Source organism: Orycteropus afer, unplaced genomic scaffold, assembly GCF_000298275.1.
Source record: "Orycteropus afer afer isolate SDZICR_OR568_19922 unplaced genomic scaffold, OryAfe1.0 scaffold00106, whole genome shotgun sequence".
In the NCBI taxonomy this organism is placed as follows: domain Eukaryota; kingdom Metazoa; phylum Chordata; class Mammalia; order Tubulidentata; family Orycteropodidae; genus Orycteropus; species Orycteropus afer.
Genome location: NW_006921693.1, coordinates 6422848 through 6439580, shown reverse-complemented (window position 1 = coordinate 6439580; position 16733 = coordinate 6422848). Strand labels below are relative to the sequence as shown.

The 16733-nt window shown below is 41.4% G+C and overlaps 1 protein-coding gene across 1 annotated transcript in view; it reads right to left on the bottom strand.

Moving 5' to 3' along the window:
• Positions 1-3539, bottom strand: part of ANXA13 (annexin A13) — a 60558-nt gene extending 57019 nt beyond the window's left edge. The window contains exons 1-2 of the mRNA XM_007943411.1: positions 3525-3539; positions 2108-2227 (exon numbers count right to left, since the gene is read on the bottom strand). Of these exons, the coding sequence (XP_007941602.1) occupies positions 2108-2227; positions 3525-3539 (135 nt within the window). The remainder of the gene's footprint in view (positions 1-2107; positions 2228-3524) is intronic.
• Positions 3540-16733: the final 13194 nt, after the last annotated feature.

Here is a 16733-nt window from a genome sequence, read left to right as displayed (position 1 = left end):
TATTTATCACATATTATTCTAGGATTGAAATTGATGATAAACATTACTATGGGATCTGTATGGTCCATGGGGGGTGGGGTGACACCATGAGTTACCATGTCGGGTGACACCAACCCTAGTGACACCACTGGTCACAAACACTAGATCTTTAGCATCACTAATGATGGAAACATCAATGGGGAAAGCACAAAGTAACTCAGGTTACAGCTTGGCTAATTGAATCCCAGTGTCCTGCAGAACATCCTGGCTAATGTTCTATTGGCATTAGACTTCATGCTTGTCAAGTAGTTATCTGTGGACCCTGGTCTGTGAACATATTCTTGAGATTCAAAACTCTCCTACGAGGCTTTTAAAAGGGTTTATTGCATGCTAATAACTACATAAATAAGTAATGATGAGGACACGGCTCATTGGGATGAGTGAGGGCTGGTGTATGATATCAGCACCTGCATCTAGGTTTGCGTTTATGATGGCACGTATGCTACACAGCCACACTTCAGTTGTTGCAGGCTAATGATAAAGAACAGAAAACAGAGGGAGGCTTAATAGAAAAAGCACACGTCTGAGTCAAGAGAAGGCCGATGGCATTACAGGGAGTCGTCTAAACAAGTTTCTCAGTAGGTTGAACAGAGAAATGTCATAGGAGAACTAAGAAGTCACACTCCACATCATATTTTAGACATACTGAAACTCAAAAAAACAAAAACAGAAGAACACCCCAGCTTGATAGCAATCAATATTGGTTTTTACATCGAATGCAGCCATTTAATCTCAGCAAAGTGACACTGTCTATGCCACTAAAAAAGGCACTCTGGTGGCACTGTGGTTAAGGCATTGGGCTGCTAACCAAAAGTCAGTGGTTCAAGTCCACCAGCCACTCTGCAGGAGCAAAACAAGGCAGTCTACTTCCGTAAAGATTTACAGCATTAGAAACCTTATGGCGTTGCTATGATTCTGAATCCACTCAATGGCAGTGGGTTTGGATTTTGGGTTTGAGGTATGCTACTAAAAAGGAGCCCTGGTGGTGCAGTGGTTAAGTGCTTGGCTGCTAACCTGAAGATCAGTGGTTCAAACTCACCAGCTACTCCACAGGAGAAAGATGGGGTAGTCTGCTTCCATAATTTACAACCTAGGAAACCCTGTGGGGCAGTTCTATTCTATCCTATAGCATCACTGTGAGTTGGACTCACTTTAGTGGCAGTGGGTTGGGTTTGGTTTTTCTGGATTTCAGTGAATTGATCACATCCATTTGACATCATTGACTTATGTTTTGTTTGCATGTAATTTGTATATTTGTTTTGGTTGTGTAATTAGTTTAAAACTATAAGCATACTAGTTTCAAGTTTGTGCATATTCCAGTACGTTTCTAATGCAAGTAATTTATGACATTACTGGGATAAACCCTTTTGTCCTTGAAAAGGGCTCTGTATTTATTCATTTGGAAAGACAGTTTTAGAATTTATTCATTCCACATGCACGTGTTTTAAATTTCCTTCCTATTTTTCTGAAATGTCATAGTGGCCAGCCCTTGTGCAGCCTCACGCACTCAGTTGTAATATGCTGTTAAAGAAACACAGCTGTAAACATGAGCTGAGCTTCTAGAAGCTGCCTTCCTGTTAGCTGCCATTGAGCTGAGCCTGTTGCACAGCAGAATTGGACCGCTGTGGCCCACAGGCTTTGCACTGGCTGATTTTTGAAGTGGCTCATCAGGCCTTTCTCTCTGCTCCATCTCAGCTAGGAGCTCTCCTGAAACCTGTTTGGCGCCCCAGCAACACACAAGCTTCTACCAGCAGGTGAATAGTGGCTGCACGTGAGCTCCTCTGGCCGGGAATTGAACTCAGACCTCCTACATGGGAGAGGAGAGAGAATTCTACCATTGAACCAAAGAAGGTCCTCTCCGGAAGCTTACGTTCTTACATTAACAGCACACATTGTAACCTATCTTCCAGGGGAAAATTTCCCTGCTTGGAAGCACTGTCATGGCTCATGATGAAATGTTCAGATGGGAGGATTGAGGGTCCAATATGAGAGGTCATTGGTGAGTAACATCGGGCCCATGAGCAAGCCCTCTCATGCTTGTCATTTGGAGGGAAAACAAAGCGTTTACAGGCTGCTGGGCCTCTGGCTCTCCACTCCCTGATGGGTGGCTGAGAGGTTGCATTGTTGAGAGCCGGTTGTCCCTTTTGGGCAGCTGTTCACTGCCTTCTGAGAGAGAGTAGGATGGGCCCTGGGGGTTTAAAATAGAAACACATAAAAATGCTGACCTGCTCTCAAAGACCAGCTGCCCTGTGAGGCTGACTTTCAAGAGATGAACTTGACCCTCTAAGCTGCCAATGAATGTAGGGGACATCCAGAAATATTCTCTCAAAAAGATTCTAAAGGGTTGGTTCATAATCGTGGCTAGTACAAAAAATGCTGTTTATGCACGACTTTTAAAATAATGCCTCTTTGAAGGAAATGATGGTAGGTTTGCAAGCATCTGAGAATAGGTTTAATATATAGCAAAGATAAAACCTTGAAAACAAATTAGATTGTTAACTGCCATCAAGTCAATTCCAACTCACGGCAAGGCCATGTATGACAGTAGAACTGTCCCATAGGGTTCTCTTGACTGGAATCTTTATGGAAGTGGTTTGCCAGGCCTTTGTTTCCACAGAGGAGCTGAGTGAGTTCAAACAGCCAACCTTAAGGTTAGCGGTGGATCACAAACCCAGCCACCCAGCCACCCAGGGTCCTTACCAAAGCTATAATTTACAGAAAATTTTGTAGTTGCATTCTCCACTCCCAATGTGCACATGCTAAATTATTCTTGCTGGAGGAAGCAATACTAGGTGTCAGAAAACCTTATTAAAATTCTTATTGCAACAACTTTAGATACACATTTTACAACGTGAAAAACCAAGATGCAACTCTGATCTGTCTTGAGCATAAATGGTTTCAAATGGTAATGTTTCATTCGGCTTTCAGTCATTGACAGTTTATGGACATGCTATTGATAGAGGCCTAGGTATTCTGGAAGAATAGTGAAATATTAAGTGCACATCTGAAATATTTCCAAATATGGGCATGTGTGGTGCTGTTTAGAAATGATACCGAAATATTCTCATGTTTCAATACAAATTACACAGCCTCATCTCAGTATTTCTGTCTTGGTCTACTGATGTTTGCAACATGAACCTATCTTGCCCACAAAACTCTGAACAGGCACAGTCTATGAAGCTTTGTGTAACTTTGCTACAAACAGTTTTAGTCCATATTCTACAAACGCATTAACCACCTTCTCTCTGCAAGGCAATATTTACTTGCTTAAAACCCGTCCTTTTTCCCTCCTAAGACTTCTTTTGGCCAATGGAAGAAAAATATTCCAAATTGATTTTAAAAGCACCATATGCTGTTGTTAAAATGAACAATAAAAGCTGACATAAAACATAAAAGTATCGATCATTTCATAGTTTAAGTTTTTCTACATGTGAACCACAATGAATATGTTGGCTGTTTGATTCCCAAGGCCAGTGGATACTTACATGACGGTTTCCCATTTTCGTTTTTCTAGGTAGTTGTTCCGTACTTCATTAAGAGATCAGTCCTCCTGCTGGCAAAGTTTATAATGATTTTCCCAAGCCATCGTATCTCCTGAGTTTAATAAGTAACCTTTGGCATTGAATTTGAATACAATGTTGGGGATGGGTAGAGAGTGGCAACAGCTACAAGTGAGCTTAAACTGCCAGCTATGTGGAGCAGGCCACCTCTTTAAAATAAAACATTGGTTAATAAAGTTCAGGCTTGTTTAAGTTAAATAATGCATTCACAGCTAAAGGACTCCTCTACCTCACTTCTGGACTGCTGAAAAAGTTATTCTTTTATATTTTGAGTGCTTATTTAAAACTATACCTTGTGATAATAAAAGCATTAAGTAAATACACTGAAAAAACATTGTTTTACCAAAAAAAACCAAACTCACTGCTGTCGAGTCGAATCCGACTCATAGCAACCCCTCCCTGGGTTTCCGAGGCAGTATCACTACGGAAGTAGATTGTCCAGTCTGCCTTCCGAGGAGTGGCTGGTGGGTTTGAACCACCAGCTCTGGTTAGCAGTCAAATGCCTTAGGCATTACGCCACCAGAGATCCTGTTTTACTCATATGACTACAGTTTACACAGAATCTTTTTGGAGGCTAAATTGAATTTACAATCATTATCTTTTTACAATTTAACTAGTTTTTAAGTTAAAAAAGTAATATGTGAAGAGGGTACTTTTTTTCCTTAATGATACAATAGGGTACCATGAAAAATAAGCCTACTAGACCTCCCAGGCCTTTCTTCAAAAGGTTTCTTGGAGTTGTTCTCGAAATGGTCTATACGTGTACAAGCAAGTCTGTCTCTCTCTCTATCAGCCTGTTGCTTAAACAAATGGGTTTGAATTTGTTCCACACCTCGTTGTATGTTGCCTATGTTAAAGAGGTATGCAGCATGGATGGCTTTCTTTTCAGTTGTCACATGGTATTCTATCATGTATATGAATCAACCTTTATTTAGTCAGTCCACTTTTGAAGGTCATTTGAGCTGTTTCTGGTCTTTTTCTTTTACAAAAATGCTGAAGTAAGTATCTCCATATACACATTTTGCTTATGCATGTGCGTCTTTCTGAAGAATAAACTCTTAGAATGAAATTGCTGGCTCAAAGAGTGTGTGCATTTTGTCATGTCATGCACCGCAGAACCAGCACTGCGGAGCTGGCCTCAGTTGATAGCCCACCCCTTCCAGAAGATTCCAGTGCTTGTTTACCTACATAATGGCCAACACTACATACTATTGATTTTTTTCCTCTATACCAATTCCAAAGGGGAAGCTACTTCATTGTTTTAATTTATATTACTTTCATTCTGATATCTTTAAAATTGTATATCCCATTCACGTCCTTAAAAGCCATTTGTATGATTGTTTTGTGATCTGCCAGTTCATGTCCCTCATTTTCTATTCTTTTGGGTTGTTCATCTTTTCATTATTGATTGATAACAGCCCAGTTTTTTAAAAAAATAAAAGCTAGACTTTTGTCAAGGATAGCACTCTGTTTTCTGCAATTGGTTGTTTGTCTCTTGTCTGTGTATATTTTCAGTGTATATGTGTAAGTGAAGACAGTGTTAGTTTTTATGTGTTCAAATGTATCATTCTATTCTTTTTAGACTTACTTAGAAAACGCATTTCTGCATTTAGTGATTAAAACTTCTTGTACATTTTTTTCCAGCTCTTTTAATGCCTTCCTTTTTTAAGGCTTACATCTTTGATCCACTAGGAACTGATTTTCATAAAAAGCATAAAGAAGGAAGGGAAAGAGTCACCTTTAGCTTTGGTTATTTAGTCAATCCTGAGCTCTGGTGACATAATGCCTAAGGCATTTGACTGCTAATCAGAAGGCTGGTGGTTCAAATCCACCAGCCACTTCTTGGAAGGAAGGTTGGACAATCTACTTCCATAGTGATATCACCTCAGAAACCCAAAGAGGGGTCACTATGATTCAGATCCAAGTCAACAGCAGTGCATAGAGAGTTATTAAAGAATACATTTTTTTCTCTCTGGTCTAATATGCCACCTTTATTATACACTAAACATCCATATGTAGGAGCTCTGGTAGCGTAGTGCCTAAGGCACTTGACTGCTCACCAAAAGGCTGGCGGTTCAAACCCACCAGCCACTCCTCGGAAGGTTGGGCAATCTACTTCCATAGTGATACTGCCTCGGAAACCCAAGGAGGAATCGCTATGAGTCGGGTCCGACTTGACAGCACATAACAACAACAACAAACATCCATGTAACACAGAATTGAAATTCTGTAGAGGTTTATGAAATTCTGATTGTACATATTTACTTGTTTGTTCTTTCACTCATTATCTCTTGAGCGTCTTGGGTATGCTGATTCCTGGGACTGCAACAGTGAACAAGATGGAAATGGAAATGGATTTTATCGTCAAGTGGGGGAGATATATAAGAAACAAATAAATAGCCATAAATTATCATAAGTAAGTGCTATGAAGAAAATAAACAGGATTCTGAAACAGAGACTAACCTCTGTGTGTGTGCACATAATTTATTTTAAATAGAATTAAGGGTCTGCAAGGAGCTAACATTTAAACTGTGGACTAAAGGATAGGAAGGAATGTGCCATTTGGAAAGAGAGAATGTTCTCAGCTTGTGCTAAGGCTCAGAAAGAGAAAAGAGCTTTGCAAATTGGAGGAAATGGAAGATGGCAGAAGAGACTGGAGTCTACTGTGTGCCAGGCCTAGCGCTGGGTGCTGGGGACACAATGGTGAATGAGACAAGATCTCTTTCTGGAATGAAAGAAGAGAAGGCAAGAAGACATGAGTTAACGACCAATGTTTTAACAATTCGCTGTTATTTTTTTTCTTTAATGTCTCATTTCTGCTTCATATTCCATCACCTCCTCTGCCAGCCCCAAACTTCTGCTCAGGACCAAGCCCTTCTTGCCCCACCCCTTGTGGGGGCTTTGGAGCCAGCCTCTGTATCACTAACCCTCCTGGGAAACCATGAGCAGTTAAGTCCCCCTCCTCCCTCTGCCACACCAAGCATCTGAAGCTGGAAGGTCAGGAGGCGGAGGGCAGTTTACTGTGCAGGGTCTGTGGAGATAAGGTCTGTTCAAGGGTGCTGAGATACTGAGCACAGAAAGCACCTAGTTAAGAAGAGATAGAGTTTATGGCTGCAGGGAGGTGAAAGATAGAAGGCTGACAGGTCAAGGTCTAGAAATAGGGGATTGAAATACTAAAAAAAAAAAAACCTTAGCTTAATGTGGTACCTTTTTGACAGGAAAACCTTAGCACTGGGATGGCAAAGACCTGGATTTTAGGCTGGCATCTGCTCAGGGGTGTGACCATTTCAGAGTTGTTCACTTTCTCCAGTTCTCGGGTTTCTACTGTGTAAATGCAAGAGGTGGACTTTATCTCTACATTTACCTCCAGATAGTGGCATAAACAAACAAACAAACAAACTCACTGCCGTAAAGTCAGATCCAACTCATAGCGATCCCTCCTTAGGTTTCCGAGGCAGAATCACTAAGGAAGTAGATTGCCCAATGTTCCTTCTGAGGAGCAGCTTGTGGGTTTGAACCTCCAGGCTTCTGGTTAGCAGTCCAATGCCTTAGGCACTTGCAAGAGAGAGCATCTCGAGAAGGAAAGTGGCTCATGATGTTGACTACTCCTGAGGATAAAACAAGGAAAGCAAGAGTCCAAAATGTATCTCATTTAAAACAATTAACTCACAGGTTTTCAGGAACATATGTATCATACAAGCAGAAGCAATATTTTCTCATAAGTTTTATTTCTTAATTTGTATAAAGAGATTTGATTAGAATCACAATCAGCCTGATTTGGACGAGATGGAGCAGATGGCTGCCCACAGGGTGAATCAAGGCACCCATCCGTGTCCCTGACCACCTCCTCCACAAGGTGATGCTGCTTCTCCATAATTAGTTGGAGGACTAAGAGCGTGTCACTTCTTCTATGTGCTTCCATTTGTATAACTGTAAAGTGAGAGGATTAGACCAGAGAGTTTATAGACCCCCTTCCATCTTAAGAATACTTTGATTCTATGATTCCAACTAGGAGCATTACCTAGACCTTGATTAATACCTTGATATTAATGCATTTTAATACATCTATCAATACAATGTATTCATAGCAACAGAAAATTTTTCCTCATAAAACTTTACCTAAAGTTAGCACTGCCTGTGGTAACATGCAAAAGAATATTTTTATTTCTGACTTTTCATGATTCCAGGCTGAACATTGTTGGGAGCAACATGTAAGATCCCCAGTTTCGGATTCTTATTACTTTTACGGCATCTTGAAGCCCATTCTATCTTATAAATTAAATTTTGCTTTACGGGGACACACCATGCCCAGGATGCTTAAGCTGAGTTCCTGGTCTTTTAAGCTTCTTCATATTTTGGCTTTACGTTACTTGCTGACTTCAAGACCTGGAGTTTCTGTAAAGAAGGTCCAGGTTTAGAGTTTTTGTTCTGAGGCCGTTTGTTCTTCCAGTGACTGCAGCATGTGTGGGCTCCCCTCATGGAACCTAAGCTTTATTTATACATCACAAAAGGCAAAGACCCAGTGACTCGGTTCCACAAGCTCCTTCACCTGCTTATGTTTCAGATCTCGTGGGTACTCCTAAGCTATCTGTAAGTACATTCTGTGGAAAATTGTAACATAGCAACATGATGATGGCAGGTAAGTAATTAACAGAACAGGAAGCTAATAAATCACCTGTTAACTAATATGTGCAGGAAAAACGTAATTACCAGGTGGTGATGTTACACACCTCGTTTTAATAGATAACTATGGCTACGTAGCCTTTCCTCATAGCCAAGACTATTTTACAGATGGAATTCTTAAAGAAATGAATGGAATTACTAGGAATTTAAACAAAAGAATTACTAGGAATTTAATTAGTTATTGAGATCCAATGACTTATTTAATTTCCCAGAGTTTTTGGTTTTTAATCCTGCTTTTATCCCACTCTTAGATGTCTGAGCCCCCTGAGAAGGGCAAGTTAAAGTTTTCATCTTACTGTGGTGAACAGATTAAGTAACTAGACAACATCCTCTTAAATCATCGGTGCCTGCAGATACCTGGCCTGTGTATCCTGCAGATGTTTGGTAGATGTTTAGATAGCTGAGAATACAAGCAAATATGCAGATAAAAAACCAATTATGTCCTAGGTGGATATACAAAATGAACCCTGGTAGGAAAGAGAAATAGGCACTCTTTTCCTTAGCAAATATAACAACCCCATATGGAAGGGGGACTCCTTTTTGATCTAAAAATATTCACTTCTTGTTAATTCAGTGTCTTCAGGGGAATTCTGGGGCTGGGAGGAAACCTGAGACAAGTGTTTAAAAATAATTAGTACAACAAAGATCCTTTAAAAGAACACTCAGGGTTTCCAAGGCTCTAATCTTTACAGAAGTAGATTGCCTCATTTTTCTCCCACAGAGCAGCTGGTGGGTTTGAAGCACCAACTGTTCAGTTGCCAGCTGAGCACTTCACCACTGCACCGCCAGGGCTCTCTGCCTCCATCATAAACCTATCACACTGCAGGAAAACGATACATACTTATGCCTTTTCCACAGTTATTCAATCAATTATATGAATAACGCCTTTATCCCTCGTTGCTATCTAGCATTTGTTGTTGTTGTTAGGTGCCATGAAGTCAGTTCTGACTCATAGAGACCCTTTGTATAACAGAAGGAAACACTGCCCAGTCCTGTGCCAGCCTCACGGTCATTGCTATGTTTGAGCCCATTACTGTTTACTATGATGACCTCCATTTTGTGGATGAGGAAACCTGAGGCACAAAGTGGTTAATCCACCAGCGGTCACTCAGGTAGTATGGTCAATCGAGGATTTGAATTCAGGCTACTACCTCTCCCCAACAACGGCAGGATTGAATGAGTCAGGATTCATGGACAATGACTACACCTACCACTTTCCGAATGGATTTGCAATGTGGGGTCAGGAACTTGGGGGTCAATGCTCTGCAGAATGCGCATTTGCGTGCTGAGTGGTTTGTGCTCTAGACCAGGGGTTCTCAACCTCGGGCACTAGCGACATTTTGAGCCAGATAATTCTTTCCTGTGCGGGCTGCTCTGTGCAGTGCAGCATGTTTAACAGCATCCTGGGCCACAACCCACCAGATTCCAGCAGCAGCCTCCTCCATGTGACAACCAGACGTTGCCAGATGTCCCCTGGGGGGTGAATTGCCCCTGTTTGAGAACCAAGGGACTAGAGAATTCTGAGGTATCTGAGTGAGGAGCCCAATAGCAATTACCAGCACGGTAAACACTGTGACCATTCAGCTCTGGTGTGGCTTCCTGGGTATTCTCTGACATCATGTCATTATTTGTTAATAGCAGGCGTGTCTGGCATCTCATATCAGAAATAAGTACTCGGTACCAGCTCGTACCAGATACTGGTTTGTAACGCAATATATGGTGAATCTTTAACTTCAGGGCTGCACAACCAACTTATTTTTCTAGAATCCACTGGCTGTATACTGGGAGAGGAACTATCAGAGACCTCACGGAAAACCAAACTCACTGCCATCGAGTAGACTCTGACCCAGAGTGACCCTCATTGGTTTTTAAGGCTGTAAATCTTTACAGAAGCAGACTGCCCTGTCTTTCTTCCTTGGAGCAGCTGGTGGGTTTGAACCACCAACCTTTTGATTAACAGCTAAATGTCCTATCCACTATATCACCAGAGCTCCTTACCAGTGACTTCAATCTCTTTCCACATTTAAATCAGTCCAGATTTCTTTACTTGAGTTGGTGTTTGGTCATGTCAAGAATTTTTATTTTGTCAAAATAAGACATTGTGATATAGGTCCATTTTCTATATTTGAATATGTTCATTAGGATTTTGATTATGAAAATCAATGTTTGATCATGATATATTAATACATCAAAACATTGAAGAGCCAACAAGGGGACAAGGAGCTTTCAGGTCACTACATGTTTCTAGCACAAGCACCACTCTATGCTTTTTATTTTAGTGTGCCCTGGCCTCCCTGGCTTCTCCCATACCATTGCTTGCCATGAAGGTGTCATCATCTCCAATCCTTTAGAATCTATCCAAGCCTTAAGGCCAAGCAGAAGAGCCAGCTCTTCCATGACTCTTCCAGAATCCTTAATCACAAGAGCTATTTCCTTCCACCTGATCCGTTTAGCATCTTGTACATTCTTCTTCTCAACCACAGTGGATTGCAAATAATTTAAGGAGAAGCCCTGGTGGCACAATGGTTAAAGCACTAGGCTGGTAACATAAAGAGTGGCTGTTCGAACCCCCCAGCTGTTCTGCAAAGATGTGCCAGTCTGCTTCCATAAAGATTATAGCCTGGGAAACTCTATGGGGCAGTTCTGTAGTTCAAGACCTAAGCTATGAGTCAGAATTGACTCAACAGCAGGGACTTGGGTTTAGTATTGGTTTAAGGATAAGGACTATGCCTTATTCATCTTTGTATCTCCTAGTACTTTGCATTGTATCCTGCACAAGTAAGAGCTAAGTACACACATGTTGAAAGAATGTATCTGTTTGTTAAATTAATCTTTGTCTCTAGAATCAGAAATTTATAGCAACAAGACAGAATCAGTTGCTAACACTGTTCCTATTACTGGGTTCCAGGATCAAGATAGTGGTGGGATCTCGGTATTCAGTCTTTCCTCTATTCCTCTTCCCCTATTTCCAGAGTGAGAGATTTTCTTCTGAGATTTTTTTTAGTTTCAAGTATTAACTGCCTGTGTTTCTTTCACATGGGAAGTTAATGACACTCTTTCATGTTCATTTCACTGATGCAGCCCATGAAGCAGTCTTGCCCCCTATGTTCTTTGGAAGCTGAGTCAAAGTTAGTGTCCTAATCCCACAGAAACTTTCCTCCTTTGAGGGATTCCTAGTGCCCTTCAGACACAGACCCTTCAGTAAGCCACAGTTTGGGTCCTCTTGGTTCCTTCTCTTTCTGAGTGGCCCAGGGAAACCTGCCTTCCTTCCTTTCTTGACAGCCTGTCATTTGCCACACAAGGATCCTGATGCTATTTTAGTGGGGCGATAGTGAGGGATTATCATTCTAGTTCCCTCTTGCTCCTTATCTCACAAATGCAGAAAATCAGTGTTAGCTTGGAGTTAAGCTGACAGTGGTTGGGGGTTGAAAATATTCACACATGACTACTTACATACACAAAGACAATGTAGCTGCTTTATTTTTTAAGGCAGACCATAATCCTTCTCTCATTCCCACCAGGCTGGGTAGTAGGGAGGGGTGGAGCCTTAAATCTACCAATTACAATGCTCTCAATTCTGCTTCTTCCTGTTTAAATAGAGTTATCTCACTGGGGCAGTGTTTTCATCTTCTGCTTCTCCTGAAGATATGCCAGTGGGAACTACAAGAATAAAGTAAATGCTTTCTCAACAAAATATACTCTGGTGGCTCTGTAGTTAAAGCATTCAGCTGCTTAACCAAAAGTTTCTGTTCAAAAGCAACAGCTGCTTGGCAGGAGAAAGATGAGGGAGTCTGCTTCTGTAAAGATTTACAGCCTAGAAAACCCTCTAGGGCAGTTCTTTGTCCTATAAAGTCACTAAGAGTCAGAATTGACTAGATGGTAGGGGGGTGTCTCAACAAAGCCCGGCTTTCAAGACTCCTTTCTTGCTGAGACTACAAATCCTTCTCAAGATTTCAAAAGCTGAATCTTGGTTTTCTCTTCACCTTCCTTTCTGGTAATTCTTATCTTTGCAAAGGCTAATGGATGTTTCTAGATTCTTGATTAATTTTCTCCTAAATTTTGCTTCTCTGGGACTATCTCTCACAGGTATACATGTCAGTGGGCTTTCTATAACCTTAAAAAAAAAAAAAGAAGAAGAAGAAAAAGTAATACTATGCATCAAAACTGCAATTTCTAAAAAGTGTTGTTGTTGTTATTTGCCGTCGAGTCGGCCCCGACTCATAGCGACCCCTCCTTGGGTTTCCGAGGCAGTATTACTACGGATGCCCAACCTTCCTTCCGAGGAGTGGCTGGTGGGTTTGAACTGCCAGCCTTCTGGTTAGCAGTCCAGTGCCTTAGGCACTATGCTACCAGAGCTCCCACATTTAACTAAATCTGCACAAATTCTAAAAGAAAGAGAATTCCACATCTCTGTGAAGCGAAAGAACAAAGGCTTAAATAGACCTGGGCAAGAAATAACTGATGTACATTTTCCCCGCATCAGCTGCAGTTGTAGCTAAGAAAACATCCCATCTTTCACTCAGAGCTCATTCATAGAGGCCATAAAGCAGCTCTACGCTACTTGAATTTAATCCCTGGTCACAGTTTACACAAGTAGACAAACTTGTTTTTCTTGTTCAACAGTTAAGAGATTATGTGTTGCTAAAAGGTGGAAAGTTCAAAAGACATAATATAGAAGGAAAGAAAAAATACTTCATTTCAGACATGTTCTAAGTCACTGTGAGAATATCCCTAAATAAGTGAATAGGATCTGAGATGGACCTATGCCACACATGTAACACAAACTGGGACCATTTCTATATTAGTCCAATAGTGTGCATGTCTTTATGGCACCACAGATTGTTATCCAGGGGTGGAGAGATCACTTCCCTGCTCTACATGAATGTGGAACACAGGCCTGCTTTGTTTCTCACACTAGAAGGCCCAGGTGGGGGCGTTATTTTGCATATGCAGTAAGATGTGTGAGAGCTGGTCATGGAATTTGTGCGCTAGAGAGTTAGAATGGACATCAGAAGTCCTCTTTGTTCAATCTCATTTGACAAGTGTATTTCAACGAGTGCTTATCGAGCACCTGAAGCCCAAAATAATTTGGTAAAAGCTTGTCAGCATTTTTGTGTGTTAGATTCCCCTGGGGATATTTTTAAACTATATTATACCTGGGCTATAACTGACCTGGTGTGAGGTCTGGGTCTTGGTAGTTAAAAAATATTCTCAGGCGATTGTCATACTCTCAGGACTCACTACCCCCTTGGGGGGGGGGGAGAACTGGCATTAAAGATTTTAATTCTGTATCTTGTCCCCTCAAGATGACCCACATACTGCCTCACGATGAGCAAATGGACAAAGGGAAAATAGAATTAGGGGAACCCCCAGATGCCTCCTTCCACTGGCCTTCAGACCCTCATCCCTCTCCCCCTTTATTCACTCTGCCAGTTAGTTCAACCTCTTTTTTTAAAAATTTAAATACCAACCTTGGAATACTACCCCATTCAATCAAAATATCATTTTACTCCTTATCCTGAATGCTGTGCAAATAGTTTCAGTTCAAGATAAACCGAGCTTTGAACTTGAATGATTTATTCTGCCTACCTGAGTTAACTGCTAACCAGAATGTTGGTGGTTCAAACCCATCAGCTGTTCTGCAAAAGGAAGATGGGGTAATCTAAAAAATAATAATAATAAATAACTGCCATTGAGTCGATTCCAACTCATAGTGACCCCCTTGGATTTCCAAGGGAGCTTGGATGGTGTAGTGCCTAAGGTATTTGACTGCTAACCAGAGGGCTGGTGGTTTAAACCCACCAGCTACTCCTCAGAAGGACGATGGGGCAATCTACTTCCATAGTGATACCACCTTGCAAACCCAAGGAAGGGTCGCTATGAGTCTGATCTGACTTGAGGGCAGTGAGTTTGGGTTTTTTTGTTTTGTTTTGTCTTGGGTTTCTGAGGCAGTAAATCTTTACGAAAGTAGATTGCCCAGTCTTCCTTCCATGGAGTGGCTGGTTAGCAGTCAAATGCCTTAGGCACTGCAATCTACTTCCCTAAATACTTACCGCCTTGGAAAACCAGTGAGGGTCGTTATGAGTAAGAATTGATTCAGATGGTAGTGAGTGCACAAGTCAAATAAGTTGCTGTCAAGTCAGACTCATACTGAGGGGCACCACTGGTGGACTTGGACCTCCAACCTTCAAGCACATTAACCATTTGCATCACCCAGTGACCCCCTACCTGAGTCCCCAAGGCTCAGTGATGACCTTGAGATTGTGCAAACCTCAGTGGAACACCACTGGTAGGCATGTTGTTGTTATTGTTGTTATATGCCATCGAGTCCTCTCTGACTCATAGCAACCCCTCCTTGGATTTTCGAGGCAGTATCACTGAAGAAGTAGATTGCTCAATCTTCCTTCCTTCCAAGGAATGGCTGGTAGGTTTGAACCACCAACCTTCTGGTTAGCAGTCAAATGTCTTAGGCCCTACGCCACCAGAGCTCCCTAGCTAAACATTATCATTTATCCAAAAATTCAGGTTTGTTTTGTATTGCTTTTCTCTTCTGGTACCAGCCCTTGGGATTTCTATAGCATAATTCCAGTAAAAGCTATATGGAATAGAATATTCTATTTACCCACACAAAAAGGGTTTAGATGGTGTGGGGCAATTCAAGAGCAAATTTCACTATGGCTTCCAGTCTTCTACTTTCGATTCATAAAAACATCTTTCACAAATATTTAACTGCATAGGTACAACAATTTTGAAGAAAGAATCGATAGTATTTGATGCTATTATATTCTGGAGATGAATTACAGAAAGAATTTCAGGGACCTTAAGGCCTGAGAGAAAGGTTTGGATAAAAATCAATAGTCAAGTGTGAAGCAGTGCTTTTGAGTACAGAAATATTGTGTGAGATCATCCCCTAGTGGTCGCTATAATGATTACCATTATTCAGCCTTTGCATTGAGGTGATGAGAGGCTTGATGAACAAAACCAAACCAAACCCACAGCCATGGAGTAGATTCCAACTCATAGCAACCCTGTAAGACCGAGCAGAACTGCCCCATAGGTTTCCAAGGCTGTAAATCTTTACGGAAGCAAATGGCTTTATCTTTCTTTGGCACAGCGGCTGGTGGGTTCGAACTGCCAACCTTTTAGTTAGCAGTTGAATGCTTTAACCGCTGTGCCACCAATGCCCCTTGAGGCTTGATATAGTGATATTTATTTCCACATCATGGCACCAGTATGTACTCTAAGGGCAAATGACTTCTGATGGCAGAAATAAAAGTTCATCTATATTACACATAGGAGTTCTAGTGGTACAATGGTTAAGGCATTTATTTGCCTGGGAGTTCTGGTGGCACAATGGTTAAGGCATTTATTTGCCTGCTGACCAGAAGGTTGGAGGTTCAACCCCACTAGCTAGTCCATGGGAGGAAAAGGAAGCAATCTACTTTCCTAAAGATGTACAGCCTTGGAAATCCAGTGAGGGTCACTATGAGTTGGAATCAACTCAGTGGCAGTGGTTTGGTTTTGGTTTTTATACTTAAAAGCTCTGGTTGAAGCATTTGGCTGCTAACCAAGAGATAAGTACTTCAAACCCCCAGCCCCTCTATGGGAGGAAGATGAGACAGTCTGCTTCCTTAAAAATTTACAGCCTCGGAAACCCCAGTTCTTCTCTGTCTTACAGGTTTGCTATGAGTCGGAATTGACTTCATGGCAGTATGTTGGTACATCACACATTAATACACACATTAATCTTTCAAAGGTTCTATGACAGAGCATCTCTTTGCCTCTCTATAAAACAGGTGTGTAACTCTTTTTCTCTGTTATCTAGAAGAAAATCCTAGAAACTACTTAACACAAGAAAAAAATCTCACATCTTGTTATTCCCAACCTCTTCATTTTCTTCCTGATTCTTCAATTTCATTCAAAATGTCTGGTTGAGAAGTTTTCCAGAGAAGTAGGGTAAGGCGTTCCAAAGACAGGAACATTGTGCAAAGCCTCAAAGGGATTAAGCAGTATGGCAAGTTTAGGGAATTATAAATGTCTTACTATTTCTGAAGTGTGTGATGCAAGAGAGGCTAGGCAGCCAGGCTTTGCTGGTCTTTCATCTGCTTCACTTTCGGCAGAGGCAAAGCTACAGAAGACTTTCTCCACTTCAAAGAAAGAAAGTGCAGGTGTGATGATTCTCACAACTGGCAATTTCTATAACAGGGAGGCAATAGGGAGTAGTGGAGACTGTGGTTCATGGGAAACCCACATCCTGTCTAACCCAGGTAGTCTCTCCTCAGCTCCGCAGTCTGTTGTGGTCCAATGCTGTAGGATATTGTGTGAGATCAGCCCCTAGTGGTCGCTAGAAATTTCACCAGACTCCCCAAATCTAGATTTGTATGATAGTTCTACTGGCCTCTCTATGCAACAGGCATCTGTTCATTCAATATTTGTTGAGGGGTCACTATG